Raw genomic sequence first — 27988 nt, 5'->3', positions numbered from 1 at the left:
TTCAAAGCAGAACAATTTATTATCAAGAACAAGAATATCAAAGGAGAGGGGGAAAAAAACTTCATCAGTTTCATAAACTTGTTTTCACTGAAATTTCACCACTTAACACTTCCAGCACAGAGAGAATGACTTATTAAGCTTGAAGGTTCTTCTTTTTAATCTTACGCCTGTAGTTACAGTTTTTCACATTTTTTGCCGTTATCGTGTAAATATAGAACTCCTCTGCTGAAACCAGAGATTACAACAGTAGTTATTAAGAGGCTATTCAAAAGTTTTTAAACGTCCTTAAAGTGCTTCATAGCCTCCCGCATTTTTTAAAATGTTTTATCCTCGTCACAGACAAGATAGTGGCTCTGTTAAGAATGCAAACTGGGGTTTTTATTGCCAGTCGAAGGTGCGCTTCACCAGCCTGAAGAAGGTGCGGTTGTGTTCTTGAAGGTAGGAGCGGAGCTGCTGGAGCACAGTGCTGTTAACAGCAGGATGAGGTCGTCCCTTAGACTCGTGCAGACAGCGCTCTCGGCCATCACTGCGGATGCAGTAAAACCCTTTGGTCTGATTGAAGTAGAAGTTGGTGGATACTATCCTGGGTGGCAAGTTAAGGAAGCGCTCCACCCTCTGAAGCTCTGGGAGGGGATCACGGATCAGAGCGTCACCGTCTACTATGTGTATCTGTTCTAAGGGAAAGTGGCGCAGCCAGTTGCGCATGTGGACGTCGTACAGGCTCCTCTGAATGGCCTTGTACCTCATATTCAGCGCTCCGTTGCGCACTAGCAGGTTTTCAATGGCCTGAACCGGCTTGTGGTTCTCCAGCCGGTTAAAGTACACCTGGGTGTAGTCGGAGATGACCCGCTCAGCTGGGTCTCGCAAGATCAGCAGCAGCTTAATGGAAGAGTTCATGGCACAGATACGTTCGGGTGCAAGGGCTGAAGTGAAATAGCCTGGAGTTTTCTCTATTGTGATCTGGTGTGGGTAAGAGTAGGGCATTAACTCACGGTACCACTCAAAGCCCTTGGCGTAGTTCTCATCCCAGTCAAAGAAGTGCACCTCGGTGGCGGCGGCAGCCACTTCAGGGTGTATGTCCAGCATCTCCAACAGCGCTCTTGTGCCACCTTTGCGTACCCCAATAATAATACTATGTGGGGCTCGTTTGCTTGTTCCCGGGGGTGGAGATGTGGTTACATCTCCAGAGACATTCGCTAGTAGGCCGGTGTCAAGGTCCACGGTGTCCAGTGTAATCCCAAATCCTGCCTCAGGTGGGGCAGCGTATGTCTGAAGAACCAGGAGAAAGGCCGATGTCAGAAAACAGGCCATGGTGATGGACTGAAGTGGAGACTTGCAAAGAGTCAGTAAGAAAGAAGGCTGTGGCTTAGCTGTGGACCAAAGCTGACTTTCCGAACTCAGTGGTGCTAAGAAATGCAGTCTTTGTCTGCCATTGAATATGAACTGGAGACGGAGGACGAATCAGTCTGCGGTACATCTGCAGGGAAGAACAAAGAAAAAAAAGAGAGAGGAGAAAGGGCTTTTAGGTTTCAGGCATATAATGAAGAATGAATGTCTGTATTATACTGAAATGGCACCTTTCTCATTCCCATGAAAAAGCAATCCAGCCATAAATACAATCCGCGTCTGTTATAAGTGTATGATCTCAAAAGGATAATCTCAATTCATCTTTCTTTGAGTCTCTTTTAATTCTCCCTCTTCCCATCTGCTTTCTCTTCTCACTCTATAAAGTCACTTTCAATTGATACTGTAATTTCTCGGTGCGAAAAACATTTAGCCAGACAGCTCATCAGAAAATGTGTCTGAAATATGCAATTGAGTCTGAAGGCCAAAAGATGAGACCAGAGTTCTTTGTCTTCCTTCAGCAGGTCAAAATCCACACCTGTATCAATACGCACCTACCCACAGCGCTGAAACCAAGAGACTGTAAAGACAAATTTATTGCCGGAAATCAGATGACTTCCCACTCTAAGTGGCTTTGATTTTCTATACGAGCCGAGAAAGATCGATACCAGAGCAGTGAAATCCAGCAAACAACAAGGAGAAGGATTTAGGGTGTTAGGTTTGACTTATAATCTTGCCGAGGAGCCCTTCAAAAGCATGGGAAAATTGAATGTCGCTGCCTCGTCTTTTTTAACTTTTGATCCTTTCTATAAGGCCTTTTAAATATTTTAATATTCGCTTTGTTTTTCTTGCCTTCAACAAGCACTAGTCAAATGGTGCGCCTCAACTTCAGCACGAAAAAAGGGAAAAAAACATCTCTGTAGCAATAAATGTATACATATATGTATATATTTAACGCCATGGAATTAATTGAAATGGCAAAAGTCTTCAGATATTTTTCACGAGGAAAGGCAGCCGAGAGAGCTGCTGCTTACTCTGTGCTAGTCAAAACAACAGGGATGGGCTATGCAAACATCCAGATTCAACAGCAAAGGTCACGGTAAGGCAATCCAAACAAGCACACATATTCCCATCCTGGGAACACATGGCTGCACACACACACGTGTGCGCACACACACACACACACACATTATTTCAAATGCCTACTGTAGACAATTTTTTCCCTACCTCGTCCCTCATAATGTAGACCACAAATGGGTTTCTTTCAAATGCAATTTAAAAACTGGGTGTTTCTGTGGAAGTAACTTCGTCACCTTTTGCACGTTTCAGCACACTGGGGATAATTTCCCTCCCAACTAAGACGCTGAATTCCTGGCTCACAGTCTGTAGATGCCATTTACTGTAATTACATCTATTGGGGTTTTCAAGGAGGAAAGGATATTTTTTAAAATAAATTTGATCTTTCATTTCTTTGATAACAGCAGGGAGGCTGCCTGTTTCGGCAGTTATTTTTCTCAGCAATGTTTTCCTTCCAAGCCCCCCACCCCCACCACCAATGTATATATATATATATATATATGTATGTATATGTATATGTATGTATATATATATATATATATATATATGTATATACATATACATATATATATATATATTTATTTTTTTTTTTTAGAGAAAATCACACACTCAGTAATTTATTTTATGTTTAACGAAAGGCTGAAAAAAGTCCCTTCCCTACCTAATTTATGCACCAAGCCAGCAGTGTGAAACAACAATCAGCTTGACTCCAGAATGATCAGCCATTACAATAATTTAAGATAAGTTTGTGGGACACGCTCATTCCGGACTGATGAAAGTATGAAAGTGTAATCTTTGCATAGAAACTGTCAACACATTGTGAGGGGATCATAGATTTGTGAGGCGCGCATAGACGATCTAAATCTGCGCACTTGAGTTGTTTTTAGCGGGCCAACTGTTATCATTAATCCTCTGCTTGCAGAAATGCTCAGCCTTCAGCACAATTTAATCACAGAAGCCGTCTCTTAATTAAGTGAAGAGTGTAACTACCAACGCGCAGAGCACATTTCTGCGGTGTCACCAGTGGCTTTCTCTCACCTTACAGAGTCTTTCAACCATATAAAGCCTGTGACACATGCCTCCCCCTCCCCAGTTACACATTATGATCTGTGGTCTGAGTGTGGGACTGGGCCCGTGTTCTGAACGCGGGAGAGCTGACCTGCCCTACAGGAGCGGGGATGGTGCGAGGAGGCACTTATGTGCTGTGACAGCCTCGCCTGCCTGTCAGCGTTTCCCTGGCAGAGAGCTGCCAAGTCCAATGCTAACAGCCAGGCAGCCAGACGAGCTTTCTGTCTCATCCAATTCCCCCCACACCTCTCACAGTACAGCACCACCTGGAAGGAGCCATTGTTTCGCATTCCACCGGGCCTTATTGCTTTATTCTGCACTTGATGTGTATCTTTCCAGCTTTTCAATCGGCACATGGCAACCACAATATCTGGCAGACCACTTAACCAAGAATATATCCGCTGAAGACTGCAGGAACCAGTGGAAGGTTATACAGGCTGGCAGGGGATAACTATGGCCACACTGAGTTTTGTGTGCAGGATATAGCATCTGTTTGGTGTCTCATTGCTGCGTCACAGCATCAGAACCTAGATTCAGATTGTAGAACTGGACACATTTTTTCTTGAACACTCAAAAAACAAATTCTGCCTAAATTGCTGACTTTAAATAATTTAATTGCATATAGATTTTTTGTAACTTTGTTCTATAATGTAAAATGTTAAACTGAACAGAATATGCTCAAATGCACAGTCACCCCAAGGTGCTTTATTTTGTAAGGTAAAGACCCTACAATAACTGGAATAAAAATACACCCCAGCAACCACATGACCCCCTATGAGCAAGTACTTGATGACAGTGGGAAGGAAAAACTCCCTTTCAACAGGAAAAAACCTCCATGAGAGGATCAGGGATGGGCAACCATCTGCCACAACAAAAATAAATGTTTCATCTTTTACATTTTAGTTACATTTTACTCAAACTCACTGCTTCATTTTTATTGAGGGTGAAAAATCCAATTTTTTTCAGTGTAGGGTTTTAATGTTTTCCTCTGGCTACCTTTCTTCAGGCACTCTAAAGGCATAACAGTGCCGCAAGGCCATGAATGCCAAGGCGGTGGAAATGCTTTTAAACCTGTTCTGTTGTTTGCATTTTTCATCTTGAACCAGACATATCCTGATTTGCTGTGCTAAATAGACACTGGCACCATTCTGACCTAAGCCATGACGTGACCATCTTTAATCCTTTAGCACTGCAGCGCTACTCCTTAACCTGATGATACCATACATAAGAACGATCCCAGTGGCAATGAGGCATAATAAATTTCCAGAAAAGAAAAAAGTAACATTTAATACTTAATATTCCCAGATAGCCAGAATTAAGGTATCGCAGTATCAGTGCATTACTAATATGAACCATTAATACCTCATGAATTAGAGTCAATCCCTCCCTCTCTTTCAAAATGGTGAGACTTTTTTAATTAGATTGGGGTGGGGGTGGGGGGCAGCTTTGGACGGGAAGCAACGACCACACTTTTACTGAATTAGTTTTACATGCATTAGCTCTGTGAGTGTCCACTCGTGCTGAAGATGTCTCCCTGCCCCGCACACTGGGATATTCTCCATCCTCTTTTTGACCCTGATTATGTATAAGTGGGTATGGAAATTGAACTCGGTAAAGTCGGAGGCACAGTTGCTGAGATAACAAAAATCTAAAACTCTGCACCACACTCGCCACTCGAACCCATAATTCTGAGCCTCCGCACACACGCGTACACACACACACGTACGAGAGCTGCCCTTCGCTGACCATTATCCAGACTTTAAAACTATTCTGGCACCGGAGCAAAAGTGCAGCGTACCACCTGAGCAGACAGCTTCGCCAACAGTTCTGCACTATTCATTATATCCCACCAGGCTAAGAGGAGGGCTCCACAGGTTCCAGGCACCACGGGAAGCCAGGTTCCCACTAATTATCCCAAACAGCCGCCTCTATACATCTACAGCGAAAAAAAAAAGCCTCATTCATATTCAACAGGCCCCCCTGCCATTAACTGTGGCAGGCAGCAGGTATTGCACAGGGTGCTTTGTTTTTTTAACGGCTGCTCATTAGAGACGTTAGTACAAAATAATTATTACTGCAATAAAGCTTGATTACAAAGGGTGGCTTTTGCTATTAAACGGATTCAAGTGAGGAAGTCAAAATTAATCAATATTACTATCCATTTTTCTTGTGTGGTCACACATTTTAAATCATTTAGCACCACAAGTAAACATAAACACACACAGATTGTTTTACTTGTTTGATCTAAGCATAAGAATCTGCCGTTGCTCTTATCTACCGCTTGTTTATTTGACTTCATTCCATCCCACACTCTTGCATCTCCACTTCGCTGTCGTCCAGCGTTGTTAGACGATCCCGTGTGAGAGGCTCTGACCCGTCCGTCCAGTCACTTTGGACACAGAAACACATGCACTTTCACTCTGTTTTTGTTTTGCACTTTCCCACTTCCTTTCCTCGCCCATCCTCTCCAGTAGGCCTTCAGAAACCACTACAATATATTTTTTCCCACCCACCCACATCAAAACTGGAACTCTGAAACTTCACTCCCACATGCAGGACTGATTTTAAATTATGGATGCATTTTGGTTCGCAGTGGGATTCCTGGCTCACTTGATTAATTTCTATTGCAACAACTTCAGGCTTCAGCTACGTACCGAGGACAAAGACAGAGCTTTTCTTTCTTTCTTAACCTAAACTACATAGATGCAGTATAAACAGACGGCATGAAAGCCAGCAGAGCTTTAAGAAACTCACACATTTAGTTTCTCAGATGTAAAATCCTTAACTTCCAACCCTGTGCTGCATCAGCATGCAAAAGGGTTTTGAAGGGACACCTTGAGTCCTGTGAAGCATTCCAATCCCTGTTCAAAGCTAGCTTCATCATGATGTGAACAAATAATGAGTGAGTATTCCCCCTCTGTTTACAGTATATTACAGCTGTTAACTGGTGAGTATAAGAGAAGAAGGCTGTGGGGTAGCTTGAGAACACAGTGTTGCCACTTTTAATCTCCAGGCTGGTAAAGAAAATATAATCGGGGAAGAGCAATGCTTTCTTCTCATTAGAAAGCCAACAGATGTGCCCTACGCAAGGCATTTAACCCCTGACTAGGAGAGAGAGTTTGAGCCTATTGTGATGTTGGCATTATCCAAGGTTAATGTGGAGGCGTGTTCACACGGAGCTGTTAGTATTGGGCGATTGTTGTCATATGTGCTCTTTTCCACAGCTCATTCAATAACTCGAATAGAAGAAGAAGAGGATGATGAATCTGTTTTCATCAGGTCTTTCTGAGAAGACAGTTTGTGGTGATTATGACAGTTTCAACAGAAGCTTTCAAAAAGGAGGATTTGTTGCAGCACTGCTTTACATATAACATATATGCATTAATTTGGGCTAGATGTACCTATCAAAGTGACATTTGGCAGTGGCAAAAGCATCGGAGTAATCCTCTCCTTTGGGGCCACCTGCTGGTAAAGTATCTCTAAGTTATATCATAAGAACTGAGCACTTCCTGTGTTCCAAAGGATCAACACAAGAAAAAAGAAGAAAGAAACTTTCACTGATCATGGTCAAGGAAAGACTTCAACACCCTCTCCAAGCCTTTACTCCTGTAGCCACAGCTGCTGATATAATGAGAAAATCTAATGTCCATTTGGGCTGTGACCAACCTTCCCTCGAAAACTAACCCTACACTGAACAGTAGGAGAGTTTGAAACACTAAGCTAACCTTCGTGATTGTGTCTGCTCGTTGCATGCATCCCTTTCATAATGAAAGTGGTTTCGATGAAATAAGACCCTGGAAGAGTACACTTTTTGAAAGACAAACATAAAAAAGCCTGACTGGTGTTTGGTAGAAATGCATGTTTACAAGCCCCAATGCTTGTGAAAGGATGTACTTTGGACACATGAAACCAAATTAAAGCTTTTTTGTTTCTTTTTCCTTCTGGTAAAACATATCAGCTCTGTATTCTCAGAGGGAAAATTAAGCTCTGTAAATCAGCTTACAAAAGTACTCTTTGGTTCTTTTTTTTTTTTACCTTTTCTTCAGTCTCTCTTCACATTCAGGAACAAAGAGCACACGGTGCTCTCATTATTTTTCCCATGCCAGCCTATGTAGGTGTGTTTTAAACCCTTTTTCTCTCTGATTTCTGTGCCAGCCTTGACTTGTTTTCTGAGTGAACTCACAGGGTTTCTGCCTGGTTTAGTGTTGATGCAGGGCAACTGCCTGATTCAACAGTGTTTCAAACTTAAGTGTAATGTATTCAGTTCATAAAAAATGCACGTTTTAAAGCTATCCGGTTGTTCAGTGATGACGCGACGAATCCTACTTCCGGGTCTAAAGTAGTCTGCGTTTAATATGGCATTTGTGTTGTTAACATGTTTAATGTTATGTATTTTCTTCTATTTGATCTCAAAAAGCTCCTAAAACAGTCAGCGATCACTGTTGACCTCCCTCGGCTTTTATTACCGCTAATCATTTATTTAAGCTCAGTTTTTAAAACCTTAGGATGTAACTACAGCCCAGCCCATGCAGCAGTATATGAATGACTAACCTCGTATTGTGGATGGATTATCTCAGTTGTTCTCCTGGCTGAAGTTTGGTCCGTTTACAGCATCCTGCCATGCGATTACATTTGTTCCTGACCACCGAGAACACTCACGGTAACTTTTATCAAGTGGAAAAAAAGTTAGCTTGTTTATATTATGCTAACATAGCTGTGTCGCTAGCGGTCACGTAGCACATCATTATATACCAGCTAGCCAAACTTCAGTAACCCTACAAACGTCACTGCTGTTTAGTTTTCTGTCTTCATTTATGTTGGAAGTGATAACAGAGCTGTACGTTTTAATTTGTTTCCAAAACCCCGCAGTCAGGACATGCTATATTGTATTTAGATAGAAGCTAGCGAGCTAACTCCCTGCTAACTTCTAACTCCGTTAAATGTCATAAATTCCGTTTTCATGGATGCCTGGATGTTAAACTCAATTGTTACACCTGGTAGAGCAGAACACTGATCATTTTTATTAAAGATGAAAGACTTTAGACAGTTTTTCAACTCTCAGTAATGCCATAGTGATCGTTTGATATATGGACCTGCAGCGGAGTTTAGACCCAGACACGGCTAGTGACGTCAGACTGAACAACCGGATATTAATGGCAGCCTTGGAATGCCATGTTAATTTAATCCTTGCTTAACTTTCAATCTTTAAATCAGGCCCTGGAAGTGTGATAAAATGCCATAACTATGACAAACTATTGATGCAGACAACTCAGCAGCATTTTACAAACACTGATGCTGGAGAAACAATATTTCCCTGTTTTGAGAGGACTGCAGCTCTGATGGGAAGCAGTATCGAGCTATTTTTGGAGCGCATGAGTAAGACAATGACCTAATCCACACCCACATGTCAGCAAAGGCATTCATTAACAGAGGATGTAATCTGTCATTTGCTTTTACACTCAAACGCATGTGGCCTCGGGCCCTAATTACAGTCTTTTATCTGTGATTTTCTATAAGTTGAGTTAAACTTTCTCTGTATAGCAGTCGTTTCAGCTTTTTTTTCCCACCCATTGAGTTGTTCAGTGTGCAACGTAAGCTCTTCCAATTACCAATCCTTCTGCCCACTGCCATCTGTGCACACGAACATGAGCCACCCAACTCGACGAAGGCCTGCGCCACATAAACAAATGTATGTTTCTGCTAGATTGGCAACGTTTGAATAAGGATCTTTATCGACAAACAACGCATCGTAGCATTTTATATAAAATGCTGTTGCTTTTCCCCGATTGCCCGGGTCAAACAATGCCGTGGAGCACTGTCATTTCGCCATGGCAACACCCCTCCAGTTACCCAGCCTAAATGCGCCATTGTTCAACTGCCACGGGATTGCTCTCGCAGTCCCGCAGTCTTCGGCCCAGGCCTCCTCCAGTTTAGCCCTGACATTTGTCAATGCGCTGAGATTTATTTCAAGCACCAACTGACATTGTCTGGATTCCCAGAAGGCATTTTCACAGATAAAATAGGCTGACTTGTTCATCACCCTTGGATGAGTGGAGGCAACCAATCCCAGGGACACTGACTCACTCAGGAAAGTGTTCCGCGGCCCGTCAGAAACAACAACAGACTATGAGAAGGAATTCAATCAGAGTGTGGCCTGATGATCCTCATTCAGCCTGCCACTTCTGATAAAGCACCTATGCTTTCCACAAAATCAAGCTCCCCGCTCCGCAATAGCCTCCTCATCTCACGAAGATAAAGCTAATTTTGCTGTGCCCAAATTTAATGCTGCTGTAATTCTTTTCCCATCACACCTTTTCCTGCTTCTCACAATGAGTCTGATCTTCTCTGTGTAAAGTAATTGATCTGCGGTTCATCGCGGAGGGAACACTGCGAAATGCCGACTTAATCAAAACAAACGCACCGGCTTCGTGCTCCCTTCGTGGGTCTAAGTCTGCGGAATGCCAGCACTTTCGCCCCCAGTCACGCAGGCATCCTGCAAACACCAATATACACATACATTATGGATGAATTACTTCATCAAATAAAAAGCAGGCCATCTTGTAATGAACAGCGAGGATACTCTTAATCTTTGATGAGGCCGATGTGATGAATAGTTTAATGAAAGAAAACTATGGAAGGCCTGCCGGGTACTGACGATGATATCAAAGCTCTGATGAGTAAAGTGAGAAAAATGTGCAACGTTTAGAGAATTTTATGATTATTTTTCTGTACCGTTGTTTATTAAATGGCATCAATCTTACAGCTCATACACAGCATTACAGAATACACTGAACGTAATCCTACCTTGCCAAGTGTTGAGTTATGCAGAGAGTAAACTGTACTCGAGGGCAAAGCGCGTAATACATATTAACTAAGCTGTACACGCACACACACACACACACTAGGGGCATGCTGTTTTCCTCCAAGAGGTCAACTTATATCTTGTGTTTATTTTCCCACACTACAGCTGGTGTGTGCAGTTGGAAAACCTTTCAAGATCTGGCACAGCAGCGTTCTATTGGAAGGCACACGCCACGGATCTGCCAGTGTTTTCCCGCCATCACAAATATGTATTCAGTACTGCAGAACTCGAGGTTTAGTATTTGGACCTTCTGTGATTTGCTGTTGGCTGCCAAGCGCTGGAGTGATTCAACACCAGGCGGCAGTTAGCAAGCTAATAATAACACATTCATCTTAAAACCATTTAGCACAGAGGTGTCCTGCATTCACTTGCATCCAAGCATTATGCAGTTAGATGTGTCAGTAGTGGTTACACTGGGATATCACTGGCGTATGTGCAGTAAATAAACAAGCAGAAGCGCACTCTGGAAACACAGTGAGCACAAATAAAGCATGCTCAGGTAGGAATTCAATGTATCCCATAAGAGGCAATAAAAATAGACACCTGACAATTAGCAAACTGTGATGGTGTTCAGCAAAGTCAGGGAGCAGCGGTCAGCTCGACTGGCTCGGCTATCATATTAGCGCAAAGCCAGGATTGTCTTGATTTGTTTGTGCAGTACGTGTGAATGACGAATCAGTCAAGCGTGACTGAGAGATACGGAGATGGGAAATACAAGGAGCATCAGATTGGCGGTGACAGACGCCCATTTCTGGGATGTCGCTTTAGCCGCAGCGAAGGACCTTGAACTTGAACTTTCACGGTATCGAGCTACCTCATCTGCATAAGTAATTCAAGTTGTCGCCTCAAATGCGGCTCACGGATCGTAACACAATCGGATGGATCAGACGGTGTGGGCTGAGACAGTGCTAAGTTTAAAACCTGCTAAGTCATCCTTTTTACCGACTCTATCAGACACAAAACCTTTAAGAGAGGCAAAATCAACTCATTTTAATGTTGACTTGATGTAGTCATTCCTTCTGTTCATACTGCACACTAAGTGTTTCTTCAGTCTATTTTCTGTGTACAGGCATATTCTAGTTTTTGCTTTTTTAATTAATGATAGGCATAAAAAAAATACTCTCCCCTCCTCCCCCAAGAATACAAAACAAATATTTTTCAAAGGTGCATCGTTCATCACTTTGAGTTCATTTGAAGTGCAGTGGAGAGGCATCTCTTAACTTCCAGAATAAACAGGACGACTGGTTAGAGCAACTCTGTTGTAATCTTCAGTATCATTTAAAATGTGGCATGCCTAGTTCATATTGCATTTAAATATTTATATTAAGATTCAGGCAAGATTTTGTTTATTAACTGCAAAATAACGTATGCTCTTGGATTAAGGCACAAGGTTTCGACTAACCGTTGGTTTTATAATGAGTCATTTGGTTAAATGTGTTATCTCAGTAGACATCATCATGTCAATACCTTATGTTTATGCGAACCCCTGAATGCTTTATTTAATAGAACAGAATGCAAATCTTCATATTTAAACACATGGTATATAGCAAATTATACTGCAGTTGTTCATTAATTAAGCAACTGAAAGGCATCAGTTAAACAAACAACCCCCAGTTACTTTTCTATCAATAAACATCATCCATATATACAAATTTATAAAAGTACTATAAAAAGACCATCAATTTCCCACATGTGACTCAGCATCATTTATTGAGCGCAGTTTGTGACTGTGCATACTGGCACCTCAGAGGCAAATAAAACCAGTTGCCTCTGCGCTCAACTTTGAGCAACATCCTTGTAATTTCCTGGTTGCAGGGCAAACTAGATCGTAAGAGAAGTGTTTATCTATAATAACAATCTCCAGCTCCATTTCCCCGTGCACTGCCCCCTGCTTCTCTGGCAGGGGTGTGCTTCAGAGGCCCGACTGGGCAGAGGTGAGGGAGGACATAAACCACCATAGCTCCGCGCGGCTGTCGTTCGTTCTATCATTACATTGTTTACTGCGTTTGCCTTCGCACCGCTCCACACCGTTGCCCGTGAAGCACCGAGCTGCTTTTTTAGCGTAACCTCTGCAAAATCTTCCCCGTGCATGAGAGCAGACGATAACTCCAGCGCCAGTTGGGCTCCACACGCGCTTTTAAGCTGAGATTCCTCCACCAGTGAGGCACCATTTACAGACATTTTCAAGGAAGGCTAACCACAAGTATTGGCAGCCTCTGTTACTTTATACTCTTTCTGCTCTTGTTCTTTTTTGAGAACACAACACTGGCAGCGGTTTGAATGCAATCTCACCGTACACTTTCTTGTGTTCAGCCTGCATAGCAGGAAGGGATCCACCATCGGTTCAAATCACCAGAGCATGCGCACACTGAAATGAGGTGTGGGTTAAAAAGAAAAGAAAACAAAAAAAAATATGCTATTGAAAAAAAAACACTCTTTGCTTTAACTGAATTTAATGTGTGTGGAAAGAAAACCAGAGTAGGTGACGTACAAGACTTCAGGCTCATTTTAATGGCTGTAAGAAACCTGTCTGCAACTTAATGAAAATATCTGTGCATGTGTAGTCCTGGGTGGGTGACAGAATCAGGTTAAGAAGATAGAGGGAATAAAACGTGTCACTTCAGCAGGGTGACTTTCATAGGAGAGCAGAGCTTTGTCTTCTGCTGGTGTGTCGCTAAACCCACAAGCTACTGTAAGAACCCCCGGTAAAGCTAATGAGTGTGCAATATTATTTTTTATTTCCCTCCCAAAAGAGCTTAAGCACTCTGTATTTTACCGCTTTAAAAATCACCACGGCACACGGTGAAATGAAGCCCGGCGCAAAGATTAATCAACTTCAACTACAAGACGGGTCTTATCGGAGCCACATTACCGCCTGTAGTATGATGACGATGACTTCTCGCTGTCAATTTCATCTGCGCCCCCTTGTTGAGCCGTTCTTCATGAATAAGACATCATCACCACCCCCCACCACCCCAGCCTTTTGGCCATTCCCCTTTGGCTTATTGCTCGTACCACCGCCTCCACAGTCCTGTAAAAACCAACTGAAGTGTTTATGGGAGATAAGAGGCAAAGGAGGTCGCAGGCCCAATAACTCCTTTTATCACCCCACGTTCTGCAGCAAGGCCCGTTTTATGGGCGAATGTGCTGAAGACGAATTCTTAATTAGAGAAGTTTGTGGACCCAGCATCAGAGGCCTAATGGGGGAATAAAAAGAATCAGAGAAAGGGCATCTGCAAGATTACTTGTTGGCTTGCTTTGTTACTGTGTCATGTAGCGAAGATTGGAAAACAGCCTCGGTTTGTTCTCTAAGCAATAGCAATGAAAAAGGCCTTTTAAAAATGTTTGCTTGGGTGCGAATGTTATGTTCGTCTGAGTCCATTCGAAATTAGTTCAGGTTATTGATTTTCTTCAGGGCTTATCTTTATTAAAGGAGCCTGCCTTGTCAATGGAATTATGCCTCTGCCATTAAGGTGAGCTGATTCTATTTCCCATTATTGTAAATTCCTGCCCAGACTTGAAATGGCTTAGGTTAATGGGAAACACAATGTTTTGTCCTAAGCTTATCTCGCTAGTCAAGAAGTTTGAAAGAAATAACATATAGAACTTTACTTCCTGTGCATTTAAAAGTCGATGCCACCCGGGGTTATCATGAATATTTTAGTTTTATTTTACTTTACCATAATTCCTGTTAAATGTTGTCCCCTTGAATTCCGTAGATTAGGCCCATAAAACGATCGGTTCAGTTAGATGTTATATGGGACATATAGATATTTTAAAAATACAAGGTTTTATTAAACAGATATTTTTTGGGTGTTCCTAGTGATTCTTTCACGCGGTGATTATACATCGACTACATCGTTATGAATAGTACATGTAATGCCACCAGCATGATGTAATCAATAAGGTCTCCACATATCCCTTGGCCTTTAACTTAATGAGGACCGGCTAGCTGCAAGGCTGCCTTTAATCTGTGTGTGAATGTGCCGCTTTTTCTTTTCCCTCTGTTTAACTTCCGCACACCTGCATGTGAGGATGAGCTTTTAAAAATCTTTAGTCATTTTATTCTAATATCATGAAGTGCCACTTTTGACTAATGTGAACAGCCTGCAATGGAAGGAAACTCAAATTTTAATTAGCCAACTTGGCAGACACGTTTCACCAGAGCAGACCAGACCAGATAATGACTAGGACCCTGTGATCCCAGTCGTCTGTGTATTAACTGAGGAAAAAAGGAAAAATTTAATTAATCATTTTCCCAGAATAGGGAAAAGGGATTGCATAATTTTAAAACTCCATAATTATCTCAACTCCACAGCAACAATGAAGCAAGGATAAATACACAAGAATTACGATCTCTGAGCAGGATGGGGGTGAAATGAAATGCCTCAGTTGGAAAGTGGCATTAGTTTTATTGGGGGTCTCTTTCTATTGGACTCTATTCTAAGTAAATACGAGAATTGGGAGCATTTCTGTGGTTCGCCCCATAGAATTGACAACTAAATTTAGCAAACAGTGGAACATTAGTTCAGAGTTGTGGTGCAATCCTCCGCCGTATTCGCTCATCAACTTGTGCCGTACAGCCTAGATTAACCATCTTTCACTTCATTTAGATGGAGGATTGTTTGGGGGTTTGCCTGATTATATCTGTCTCGAGCACAGACCAAGCTTCTATTGGTATTTAACAAAGATTAGCTTTAAATTGATGATTAACCTTTGTAATCCTGTGTGCATATTGGAAATGGCTTGCTTGTCTTTACCACAGCCACACAAAAGAGATGCTGCATTATCATTCAGGGAAAATTGAGGCTGGGAAAGCAAATGAGGCAGAGTGTTATCTGCCTGGTGTTTGGCTGGATAATGAAGACAAATCTTCAGACTAGAGAGCCATCTTATAATGAATCCAAACAGATGAATTCTTTTGACTTCTTAGCATGCATCTTTTAATAAAACTTCACTCTGACCCTGACAAGCAATTGCCACCCGTATGCTGCAGAGAAGCAGGATTTACTTGTGGGAATGTGTGGATACCATTGTTTAGATGGCTCTATTAGGGAGTAATCAGACATTAAATGAGTAATTTCTCCATATTTAACTCCAACCGGGGAGGTAATGGTTTAATTTGCTGGGCAATGAGTTTTCCTATGTGGAGTACTTCTTGCATTAAATTACACTGCAATACAACTGCATCTGTTGCTCTGGAAATTATCAATGCACAGATACACCCCTACAGACTTCTCTAACCCACAAAACAAATTTAATCTCCAGTGACTTCAGCCATCCAAAGATATAAAAATCAAACCCAAGCTAGTGGTTTTCTGCAGGAGCTCTCAAACCTTCTTGGGGTCAAGGAGCCCTCACAGGGCACATAAACCTTACATAATCCTAATGTCAATTTAATGAGATTGGGCTTAACGTCACTTGTTGATGTGAACTTACTCAAATAATCTTTCTACGCTTGCTAGCTAGCTTCCAAATAAGCCAAGCTATGCAGCTTTGTAGCATCCTTACAGAGGTTGGTAATTTCATGACACACTGACATGATTTGTCACAATCGTATTAGTCTATATTGCGCGAGAGGGAGTTTTCTTAGCTTGGTATAAATGTTCCCTTACAGCATATATGCACTAGGGTTGTAAAAAAAAAACTCAGATACTAATCCAGACTAAAAATTAATATCATATTAGAAGCTCATTTGCTACAGCATCATCTGCACCTCCTCCAGTTTACACATTATTTCAACCCCACCGACCACTAGGAGCTGAACATAGTATATTCACAATATGGAGCAAACCTCTGTGAGGAATTTCAAGAGGTCAGCAGAGCCCCCACTTTAAATACACTTAAGTATTTAACATGTTAGCCTGGCCAGCTCACACATTAACATTAGCCATTTAACTATTAACAATTACCTGATGACCACATCAGCCTACTGTTAACATTAAGGCTAACAGCCAAATGATAACATTGGAGCTAATCTAAGCAAAGGTTTTCAGTCTTTCCTTACTATAACATTAATAAAGAGTGTTTATTTAACAGTATGATGCGTTTTTTGTGGCTAAAATGTTTTATATTGCACTATTTAGTATAACACCAAAAAACAAGCAGATTGTTCAAAACTCAAAAGATGGATCCCAGTGACGTCTGTCAATTTATTCGACTATTGCTAATTAATTTAATTTCAGATTTTCAACTCTCCCACAAAGCTGAACCAAAAGAATTCATCCTCAGATTGAGTGCCATTTCAGACAATGACTGAAACCACCAGCTCTGTATTCTGACACATGCAGAATGAGAATTGGTAAGTTCTTTGAAACCCTGAATGCCAACATCAAATGCCCTCGCTAATCCTCGCAGTATTCCACAACTGTGGACCCTGCTGCAGTTAACTGAAGAGGATATGATGTAAAGAAGAAGCCATGCGCTGAAAAGTCGTTCTCAAGGTGAGAGACAAACTCTGTCCAGTTTTTATCGAGTCGAGATAGCCTCGAGTTAAATCCTGTTAAATGGCACAGTCTTTATCACACGCTCACTCTTTAAACCAAAGAATAGATCTGCTTTGAAATGAAAAAAAAAATAAAAAATACCCTCCATGTGCACTGTATAATAAATGCTCCACTCTACAAATTTGTACAAATCTGTTTGGCAGCTACTAAAATGTGAGTGACTGTGTAGAAAAATGCCAGGAGCCAAAGTATGCATACAAAATGAACATATGTTTAGCATACATGCCATTAAATATTTACCTGACACTAAAGCGAAGCCTTTTTTAGTGGGTTAATTTACAGTGATGCATGAATATTGATTACAATATACAATTTCAGTGACATGCATTGCAAATCGTCCTCTTTACATAAACACACTGGTAACAAAAACAAAAATAAAGCTTTTTCAAGCATTTCAGGCTGCATGTAATTATTTTTAATCCCATTTTATATAATATTTTGGCTTGTCTATCTAGATGGGAAAAAACTGAAAGCAAATGTAAAAATAATCACCATTATCCTCTTACGCCCTAAGTTATCGCTGACTGATCAAACAATCAAAACATAATGAACATCTGTTACACACATACTGTAGATTTGTGGGAAATAAGCAAATGCTGTAATTACAAGATTAGAAGGAGTGTACAAATGTGCTGTGAAGTGAAATGGAAAATCTGAAAAAGAATATGGATAAATTAAGAAGAAGCTCATGTGAATCTCTCCAATAGTTGAGTGAAATTAGAATTATCCATACAGATTACATCTTTATATCCCCAGATAATGATACGGCACATTCACTAGTCACTGTGGATTTTCATTTCAGGGTTGGAGAGCACTCTGACACTGAAATGTTACCGTGGCAGTGTTACAGAAAAGGGGCTATGGCCTTAGGGTTCAGAAACTAATGCCGAGCCAATTACCAAACACACAACATACACAGCGCATAAGTAAGAATACATGAGTACATTTAGGACAATCAATAGTCAAACATTAGCAGTTTTTAATGGAATTTCTGCTCTTAGAAAACAATGAAATTCTTTCAGCTTCTACAGTGACTGACCCCAAAGATAGAAATGTAAGTCTGTTCAATAGTCCTGTTTTATATGCATTGTTCTGGATACTTAACCTGTTCCACTCTTGAGTTTCCTGTAGTGAAACCAGGTCACATCTTTATTTAAAATGCACTAGCTGCCATTTTTTAAGGTTGTATGGCACCATCAATAAAAGGGCTGCATAGCAATGCTATGATAAAAAATAAATAGAATAGAATAGAATAGCCTTTATTGTCATTGTACAGAGTACAACGAAACTGGAGTGCCACTCCCTTGGTGCAAGTTTCAATAATAAATATAAATGTAAAATATAAAAGGTACAAAAAAAACAATCGTAAGTACTCAAACAATAGTATGTACAATATATACAGGATAGCAGCATTAATATAATGACAGTGACGGTATGGAATAGGTTCAATTGTTTTTGTGCTTATTTACTACGGTGATAGCTCTGGGAAAGAAGCTATCCCTGAATCTGTTTGTCCTGGTTTTATGTGACCTGTACCGTCGGCCTGACGGTAATAGTTCAAACAGTTGGTTGCTGGGGTGAGAGTGGTCCTTGATGATATTGCCAGCTCTGCTGAGGTACCGAGAGTTTGCAGTGACCTCCAGGCTGGATGGATGTAGCATTGTTGTGTTTTATATTGGTTGAGTCACATTTGGGAATTTGTACTGGCAGGTTGTTCTCCTATTTTAGAGTTGTGATCAGGAATGAACATTTGGCGTAAGCAATGTAAAAACCTTCATTATATGTTTCTAATTAATTCATCTATCCATTCTCTTCGGCTTCTGTCAGGGTCACGGGGGGGCCGGAGCCTATCTCCACTAACTGCATGTATTTGGACTTGCAGTACTTAAAATCTCTCTGAAAAAAGTCATTTAAAAATGTTAGCATTATGTTGTCACTGAAATGTTAGATTTGGTGCTGAGTTGTCTACAGCTGTTACATTAGCTTATGCATCTATGTAGCATTTTCCACTGCAAACATTTCAGCCTGTGGAACATTCATTTCACAGCAGCATTGCTAGCTTTTTCAAACAAAATGGTAATGTTTATTTCAGATTAACAGTACAAAGTACCTCCATACTGCCTTTCTTATCAATTATTTGGAGCGACACTATTGTAGCAGCTAATACGCTAATACGCTGTGCTTTTCGAGTTTTGGTAGCAAATAGCTTATATGTAGTGACATCCTTATTCTCACCATAGCCACAAATAGTGCATCACAGAACCAACACTGAAAAACTTTGTGCATATATCTGAAAATTCAGCTGCTTCAAGTCAGCTACAGTACTTTTGTGCCAGTGTCATCAAAGTGTAATCCTTGTCAACTGCTATCAGCTACTTACAGCACTATAAATTGTACTATACAGAGTTCAACAAATATCTTTTTTTAATATTTTTGTAGACGTATTATTCACATACAGACACATAAATCTAAACCTTAAAGTTACGTGTTTACTAAGGTGTAATTAACTAGGAATTTCCAATTTATTAACACATTTTAAATATATTTCATTCTGAAATACGTAATAAGCCTGGTAAGTTTTTGTTTGTTTTTCTGTTGGTTAAGTGTTAGGGTGTTTGATTAACTATGTTTTCTTATAAAACTGGAGCTAGTTATCAATGATTAAGTTGCACTGTAGTAGAATAATTGTGCTGCAACTAATAACCACTTTTAAAAGGTCAATGTATTGCCTATTTATTTATAATTACAGTATTTATACATTCCATTTACAAAAATATTCACCTCAAGAGTTTTTATATTTTAAGCAATGTTAGAGCAATTGATTCATTATTGATTAGTATTAAAAATCTGTTAATTGTTAATTAAACATAATAGTGAAAAAGCACAAATATTTTTTCTAGGGTGGAAAAATAAAAAGACCATGTTACCTTTTACCTTTTGCCTGTAAAATAATAATAATAATAAAAACCCGAAACACTTTATTATCTTTCCTTTGTGACATGGCTTTTATTATTAGCCTTTCAGATTTGTGTTGCACAATAGACTGTGAGTTGCTCGTTTTGAAAGGTTCACAGTCCCCAGCCCCATTATATTCAATTAACCATCCAATAAAGGACAGAGAATGAACCAGATATGGGAGCAATATTTATTTGGCTAAAAAAGGTACTCCAAAACCACACATAAATGATATTGAAAATTAAAAAGCAGGCTTTCAGTACAAGTACAAATGCAAGTTGCATTACACTGCAATGTGTTTCACCCTGGTGATATAAGACTACAAATCACAATAAATAATTGTTTTTAAATGTACAAGCACTGAATCCTCGCTTTTGAATTGTGTCATAATTGTGACTATTTTGAGATTCAGCTTCATATAGCTCAGTAACTACACCTCGTGTCACCCCTTTGCCTTTAAGTCAGAAAAAGAGAAACAGAATCTTTCAAGGTTCAATTTCAAGTTTGAGATGAGCAGTGTTCCCTCTGGAGGTGGAAAAAAACGAGAGGTACTCATCTGGGCTTTCTCTTTTCCAGAACACAAGATGAACAGTCTCATTCAGCACCATGGACAGCTCCCCACATTACCTCGAGAGATTGCTGCTAAACTCTTCGCCAATAAGCACAAGTGAGACATTATTAATACTGGTCAGATAGCTTTCTACTGGGCCATGCTGTGCCGAGCCACTGTTAAATACTCAACAGTGTGTCATTATTTTCATCTCCTCTCCGCTTAACTTTGAAAACATCCTCTGAGCTGCCTTCGTTAGGTGTTTGACCTTCCAACAATAAATCTAAATCGGTGTCTCTAAAGATCAAATTTCATATTTAGACTAACCCAGATCTTCGCCTTTGGAACAAATGTCAAGTGTTGCTTCTGGTGGTGACAAGAGCGCAAGTCAGTAGGACCGACCAATGCTTGACATTTTGTTCTCATGAGTATTCATTTGTTCCTTTAAAATTACAACCAGTGATGTGAAAAGAAAAGGAAACGTGGACAAATGCAGAAAATGTATTCCTTAGAAGTAATGATGTTGTCCACACTGACAGATGACTAACAGCTCAGCAGACTTCTTTGAAAATGTGAACCATAAGGTCGTCTTTGTGTGAATTCCTTCGTTAGCTCCCCAGATTACTTTAAAATCTCTAAATTAATGGTAAAACGTTGTGATGCAGGAAATCGTTTCATTGAAATGTGAAATAATCTGCACTCAGGTCACCAGACGCACACTGGAACCGTGTCACAAACAGAAAATCTCCCTACTACACAGCCACAGGTGCACACACCCACACGTCGACGCGTCCACACAAAATAAATTGATACGTATGGAAAAGGCATCTGAATCAAAGCAAGACTCACTCTACATCACAGGGTTGTGCTCCCTCCAAAGCAACGCAAGACTGACAAATATGACAAGATATTCAAACTATGAGTGCGCGCACACACACACACACACACACACACACACATATATATATATGTGTGTGTGTGTGTGTGTATGCAAGAAAAAGAGCAAAAACTTAATGAATAAATGACTTGTCCCATCATCAAGTGGAATGATAAATCTGCTTCATAACACTCGCCATTGATGAGGGTGTCTGGCTTTCTTGAACCCCTTGATGAAAAAGTGGCTCGTGAAATCTGTTCACTACAAGGTGTCGCTGCCCTCTGCTGTCTCTTCTTTCATCCGCTCTCACCCTGTCCTATTATTTCAGAATTGCAGTAAATTAAGCGGGAGAAAGCCTGTTGTCTGATTCTCTCATCTGCATGCCTTTAATAAGGCTTCCCCAAAGGCAGAGTTCAGACTCTGAAGCTTTTGATGATGAAGACAAAGCTCTCATGTGCCTGGAAAAGACAGCTTCTGTACACCCTTTTAATGTTGTTGGTACGCATGTTGGATATGTTGGATAGATATATATGGTGCTCATCATGTGGACCAAGGTTTGCAGCATGGATCTCTGCCTGCTGCACGCTCATGAATTATGAAATCCGGCACAAATATGCAAATCTAAGCATTAGCCTAGTTATGGCCCTGTACTGTAAGTTACAGTGACTTATCTATTATGTATGAACCAAGGATTGGAGTGAAGAGGTCCTGGCAGCCAGCTTCATGGCCCTCTCTCAGTTACTCATTTTCACATCATGAAAGAACATGAATAGCAGGGGAAGTAGCTCCAAAATGTTAACTTTCTGCAGCTCAGCATCTCCAAAGACTTGGGAGAATTAGAACTTGCTTCCATGCTCAATTGCCAAGCTACTTAAAATAACAATGGCTTCCAGAGGATTTGGAGGCCTGGAAGATATGTAGGGAATAAGCATGAAGTTGTTGCTAATCCTCTAATTTCCCCCCACAAGGCTGATATGAAATGCTAGTCTGATCAGTAATCAGTCCACGGGGGAGGCAGACAGGGGATCCAGCCAATTCTACAGACACACACACACATAAATCAGCCTCTGTATGACATTACCATCACAATGCTGGATGAGTGATTGTACTTGGGTGACCTAATCACAGGGGTGTAAATATCCAAAATCAAAAAGCCAGCAGAACTGAGAATTCACTAGGTCAAGAGGCTCAGTTTTGAAATCATGTGCATATTATATCAGGCTGAGAGCATGACGAGCGATGTCCTACGGCTCCGAGATGAACACAGTGATCATTAGGCAGGATCAAAGTCAATCACAAAGCACATGACAGCTGACAACTTCTATTTAACTGGGTGCAGGGAAATAATGATGCCTGGGTCTTGTAAATCTTATCACTAGCAAGTCACTCCATTCACAATGCTAACAAGAATAAACCACTCCTTCACTGCCCCATATCAGTCAGGAAAACAGCCTTCAATATTTATTAAAAAATAAAGTTATACCTCAGTTTAATTTATGTATTTTATATTATATTCTTTTTCACAACAACACAACTTTTTGGGCCTAATTGGAGACAGAGAGCTTCAGGCCCCTGGGTAGGAAGAAAGCAGGCTAACTGATGACTAAGAGCAACCACTGACAGGAGATGGCCTTATGAACTCTTAGCTGCACTACATAGATAAAAGATTGTTTCTTACTCTTTCCACATTGGGAACTTTAGAAGATTCATTGTGCCTTGGAGTCTGTATTTCACTTTGAAAGTAGCAACCACCGAGCTCGGCTGGCTAGCTTGCTATAGCTAGCTCAGCATGCTAACAATCGCAGCAATTCTCTCTAGAAATGTCTTTTCATGCATGTTATGTTCACACCTTCAGAGTTTCTGGTGACTCCTTATCACTCTGTGATGTTTTTCTCACATTGTACCAAGGAGACTAGTTAGCACCTGTCATAACTGTGCAGTGGGGAGTTCTGCAACCTCTTAACTCAGCCTGTAATTCCAGGATGCAAATCACAGGAAGTAGCTAATATGCAAATGTATTCAGCAGTGCTGAGAGTGCTCAAATCACAGGTGCTACAAAGCAATGGCCAACAATACCTCCAATCTGGTTACCTGCCTGTGCAATATGATAGGGCTATCACCTTTCATAGTGGATACAGAGCCACATATGTCAGTGTGTGTCTCGACAGCTATGTATCCATTCTGCTCCACACGGAACGGGTACACTGCTGGGGACTGAAGGAAGTGCAGCTTTAAATCTGAAGTTATTTAGATGGGCAGTATCTATTGTGGCTAAAAACGGTTGCTGTTACACTTAGTGTTGAAGCGACATAGTTACAGAAAATAATCTGAATTACACTCTCCACTAACAGTCATTGCTGTATAATTAGCACACCAATTCAGGCATATTTCTGACAGAGCGGCATTTTGAAGCCCTTTTCAAGCCATTTTATGACAATTGAAACAGTTAAGACTTTGGGTCACGGTCAAGGTTAACGGTGCGATCGTGGCTCAAGAGTTGGCAGTTCGTCTTGTAATCGGAAGGTTGCCAGTTCGAGCCCCGGCTCCGACAGTCTCGGTCGTTGTGTCCTTGGGCAAGACACTCCACCTGTTGCCTACTGGTGGTGATCAGAGGCCCAGAGGGCCCGGTGGCGCCAGTGTCTGGCAGCCTCGCCTCTGTCAGTGCGCCCCAGGGGAGCTATGGTTACAATGTAGCTTGCCGTCGCCAGTGTGTGTGAATGACTGAATGTAGTGTAAAGCGCTTTGCGGTCCTTAGAGACTAAGTAAAGCGCAATACAAATACAGGCCATTTAACAAACATGCATTTCATACATTTCATGATATTGTCCTGGCCAGTCTGACCATTACACAAGCATAAATTCCATGACTTAAAAATAGAGGCTGTACAGTACAAGAAATGTCGATTAAAAATATTGTTTTGGTCACAATTGTTCACAAATAAAAATAAACAATATGGATAAATAGTTTAATAGTTTCATTGACATTTGACTTTGATACAGAGTTTAGAGCCTTCAGGCTGAATTGTGCCAATTTAAAAGCATTTTAAAAAAATGTGTTTCATAAAAGTTGGATCTCTTGAGGGAAAACCTACATCCTCCCACAACCACACACACACATAAAAGCCAAACACTCGATTTCATTTGCATTTTTAACAAAAGTCTCATATGCCTCAGCTAATAGTTTTCATCCTTTAATTCAGCAAACATAACCTCATCAAATATTAACTCTACGCTCGTGTTATTTTTTATTGCTCTTGATTAGCAAAACTTGAGGAGGAGAAAATTCACTTCTGTTTTATTGTTCTTCTCTTCCTCCACCCCACCCCACCCCTCGTCCCCCGCTTTGCTCAAGTGGAGCCAACTGGATAAACTCCATCAAACACAAAAAAGAAAAAAAAATGTAATAACAGGCAATTGAAACTGTTTCTCTCCCACCTCCTCCTCCTTCTTCTATGCTTACCACACGAACCCCTCATGGTGTGGTGTAAAAAACAACTGACCCTGCGTGTTTGTCCACTCCTACACCACAGAGACACCTTTTGTTTTCTCTGTGGATTTAGAAATCATAACCGCCTCCCTATCTCACCATTGTCTTTACAACCTAACTCGTACACGCTTACTGTCAAGATGATCTCATAGACCGCCCGGCTTCACTGCTTTCTGCAATACTTACACGTTTGGTTCGAGCATAGGATGAAGCAAACAAAATATCCGTTCTGGCTTAGCAACAGATGCACAGTCACCACATTCATGTTGATTAGTCGGGTATGAAAATAATGAGGGTGACCCCTTTTTCATGTCGACCTTTTGGCCTTTAATTCCAATTTTCTAACCAGCTTGCAGAGAACTCATTGTGTAGCCTTTTCACCATTTGCCTCTTGATTAATAAGTGTCCATCTAGAAAGTTTTTTTGCACGCGCTCACTATGTATTTCAAATAAAATCTTTAAAAGGGGGATTTTCAGTGGGAAAAAAATAACAAAAAGACTACAGCACATCTCAATATAATGAGCAGTCTACACCCAAAAAGTAATTGTTAGAACATTAACACCACCACATTACTTTCCAGAGCATGGTTATGCAGCCTAAAGATTGAACCTATTTTAAATACAGAGCAATTAAAGCCCACTTGAAGCAAAAGAGATAGGACAGGGTTTCAGCTGGGGGAAAAAAGCCATTATGTTTCATTTGAATTTCATCACAGAACTTATTCCACTCAAACAACGGTTTATGCCTTGGAGGAAATCCTGCTGCTGGAAGAACCAGCTCACATAAGCCAACACCCACATGCTCATAATCAAAGGTGAATTGCACAGCCCATGGCAATTTGCATCCTGTGACGTTATAGTATGTGGCTGCTGGAATTTCACTTGCTTTGGTTGTGATAGCAGATACAGGAGATGAAATGATGCCGAGGAAAGAAACAATGCCACATCAAGGCTACGTTTCCCCTAGTACAGGAGAGGGGTAATTATCATTAGCTGCTCTTGTCTGATTGAGTTTACACGGCGACTCTTTAAAATGGAATATAAGAGCTTTCAGTTTCAATCTGGAGCTGGGGGGGGGGGGAGTTCTGCAAACGTCTCTGTTTAAGTTCGCATTTTAATCCCTTAAAAAGAAAAAAAAAACACTAACTTCGCAAATTTTGCCCCAAACTTTTAATGTGTTAGAGGTGTTATTGGAAAGCTTACTTTAAATGTCAAAGCCCACAGGGTTTAGAAAAGACGGTGCTCCCGTGAGAGCCTAAAGTTAATTTATTGGATGCAGCGTTTATTTTTTAATTAGTTTGATCAATACTCTATTAAAAAGAATTTAAATGTGAGGTCCAGAAAAACGACGAGGCACCTATTTCACATGAGTGACTAATCATATTTCAAAATGTCAGAGGATCGGCTCGCTGCGAGGCGATAACTGGATTTGTTCGAGCTTGACAACTGAGAAATGAATCACCCGTGAATTGAAAAGAATAAAAATTCAATTTAAAAAACAGCATCCTTTTCTCAGACGCTAGGAGATTCAAGTTTTGCATGAAAGCGTAACGCATGTGTGTGAGCTGCTGAGAAGCAGTGTGTCCTCAAAGTAAGGGGAAAGCTTGAGAGAAAATCCGGTTACCTCGCACGAGGGGGGTTCGTGGGGGATCTCAGCGCGCCTCTTTGGATTTGGGTTGATCTCAGGAGCGGAGGATGGAGACGAAGCCGAACCGGGGCGCGCACTTTTGCGCTCTGCAGGTCCGCACGGGAGAAAAGCGTCCGCCTGTGCTCTCGGCCACTCTCATCACTGATTCACTGGAAAGCCGACACCAGTGCAGGAACGCAGTCCTTGTTTATTCAAAGTGGAGAACTCGACTCCGGTCTCCTGCTCACGTAGACGAACCCCGTGGATAGAAACGCGGGCAGAGTTGTGCCCGAGCCACTGCTTTGCGTAGCAGACAGGAGGGAGCGGGGAGGAGCCGTCTGCCGTCAGATGATCAGGGAAAGGTGCTCTCCTCACTGATGCTCTGCAATCCTGAGCTTTAAGGGAGAGCTCCAGCTCAGACCCGAACACAATAGCCTCCCACCCTAATCGTATTTATTATCTATTATTCGTTTTATTCTTTCTGTTTTGTCAGACTTGTGCCTTTCTGTGACTATAGAAGATTGGGTTTGCCTAATAAACAATAGGCTTTACCATTATACATGCCTAAAGAAGACAGAGCAGTGATATTAAACAGTTATATGACTCTATATTAGTACCTTGAAAAAACAGCAGATGTGCTGGAAAATGCGTAACTTCAGTTTCAAACAGACATATTATACTTCCGACAGAAAAATTCGACCAATGCCATCACACTATTCGCCCTATCACATTATTATGAGAAATGTGCCCAAGACAAAGCACTAAAGGAGCGTTTCGTGAAAGCCTTGGCACCAGACTTAACAGTAGACTGATTTACAATCTATACATGAGGCCTTTTCTTTCTTTTCTTGATTAAAGTCTTGGTTCTGTTAGAAAAGAAGGGTGATGAGTTGTCTAGTCACACTGGAAATCAGACGTGTTTATAGCCGCTCCAAATGGCCATCCTGGCACAGGGAGAAGCCAGATTTCATGGGTGATCATTTAAATATGGAGATGAAGGCGCACATTTTCAGACAGTGTCTCTTGGAAGACAGTCAAAGTGCTGGATTTCATTGTTCAAATTAAAACTACCCTAAATATGAGTGAAATTGTAAAAAGGGGGGAGGGGTAATGTTGTTGCCTTTGGAAATTTAAAGAAACAGATCTTCTTATCTAGAGTTTAAAAGAAGGAGAAAATAAGCTTGCCCCTTACTTGAACCTAAGTGTTCATATTTATTATTAAGTATAACATTTAGATGTCTCATGGTGGATGTACAGTACTGTGCAAAAAGCACCACTAATTTTTTTTTTTTTTTTTTTTTTGCTAGGAAAATAGAATATAGGTGCAGCAATTTACTGAAAAATGTAAAAAATGTACAAACATAAATTACAAAAAGAGATTCTAACAAGTTTGAAAGTCAATATTTGACATGGTTACAATCATTCCTCAACACAGCCTGAACTCTCTTAGGCAATTTCTTTAAAAACGTCTTCAGGAATAGCTCTCCAGGCTTCCTGAAGTACATTTAAATCTCTTCTTTGGATTGTGGCTTTGGATGTTGGCTGTTCTCTAACCACATGACCATTGACTGCTTCAATTATGTCGAGGTGACTGACTGGACATGTTCCATTGTGTGTTTCTATCCAAGTATGGATT

At 40.9% G+C, this 27988-nt stretch overlaps 1 protein-coding gene across 1 annotated transcript; it reads right to left on the bottom strand.

Moving 5' to 3' along the window:
* Positions 1-15: 15 nt before the first annotated feature.
* hs3st1l1 (heparan sulfate (glucosamine) 3-O-sulfotransferase 1-like1) lies at positions 16-26641 on the bottom strand. Its single transcript, XM_085427612.1, has 2 exons — positions 26350-26641; positions 16-1477 (listed from the first exon to the last, which is right to left on the bottom strand). Exon 2 carries the CDS (start codon positions 1309-1311, stop codon positions 379-381), a length of 933 nt encoding a protein of 310 aa, XP_085283738.1. The 5' UTR covers positions 1312-1477; positions 26350-26641; the 3' UTR covers positions 16-378.
* Positions 26642-27988: the final 1347 nt, after the last annotated feature.

The sequence above is a fragment of the Rhamphochromis longiceps genome, linkage group LG13 (genome assembly GCF_057381845.1).
Source record: "Rhamphochromis longiceps isolate RC_006_pf linkage group LG13, R_longiceps_female_GT1.1, whole genome shotgun sequence".
In the NCBI taxonomy this organism is placed as follows: Eukaryota; Metazoa; Chordata; class Actinopteri; order Cichliformes; family Cichlidae; genus Rhamphochromis; species Rhamphochromis longiceps.
Note: the sequence above shows the minus strand (reverse complement) of the source record. Positions and strands in the feature narration are given on the sequence as shown.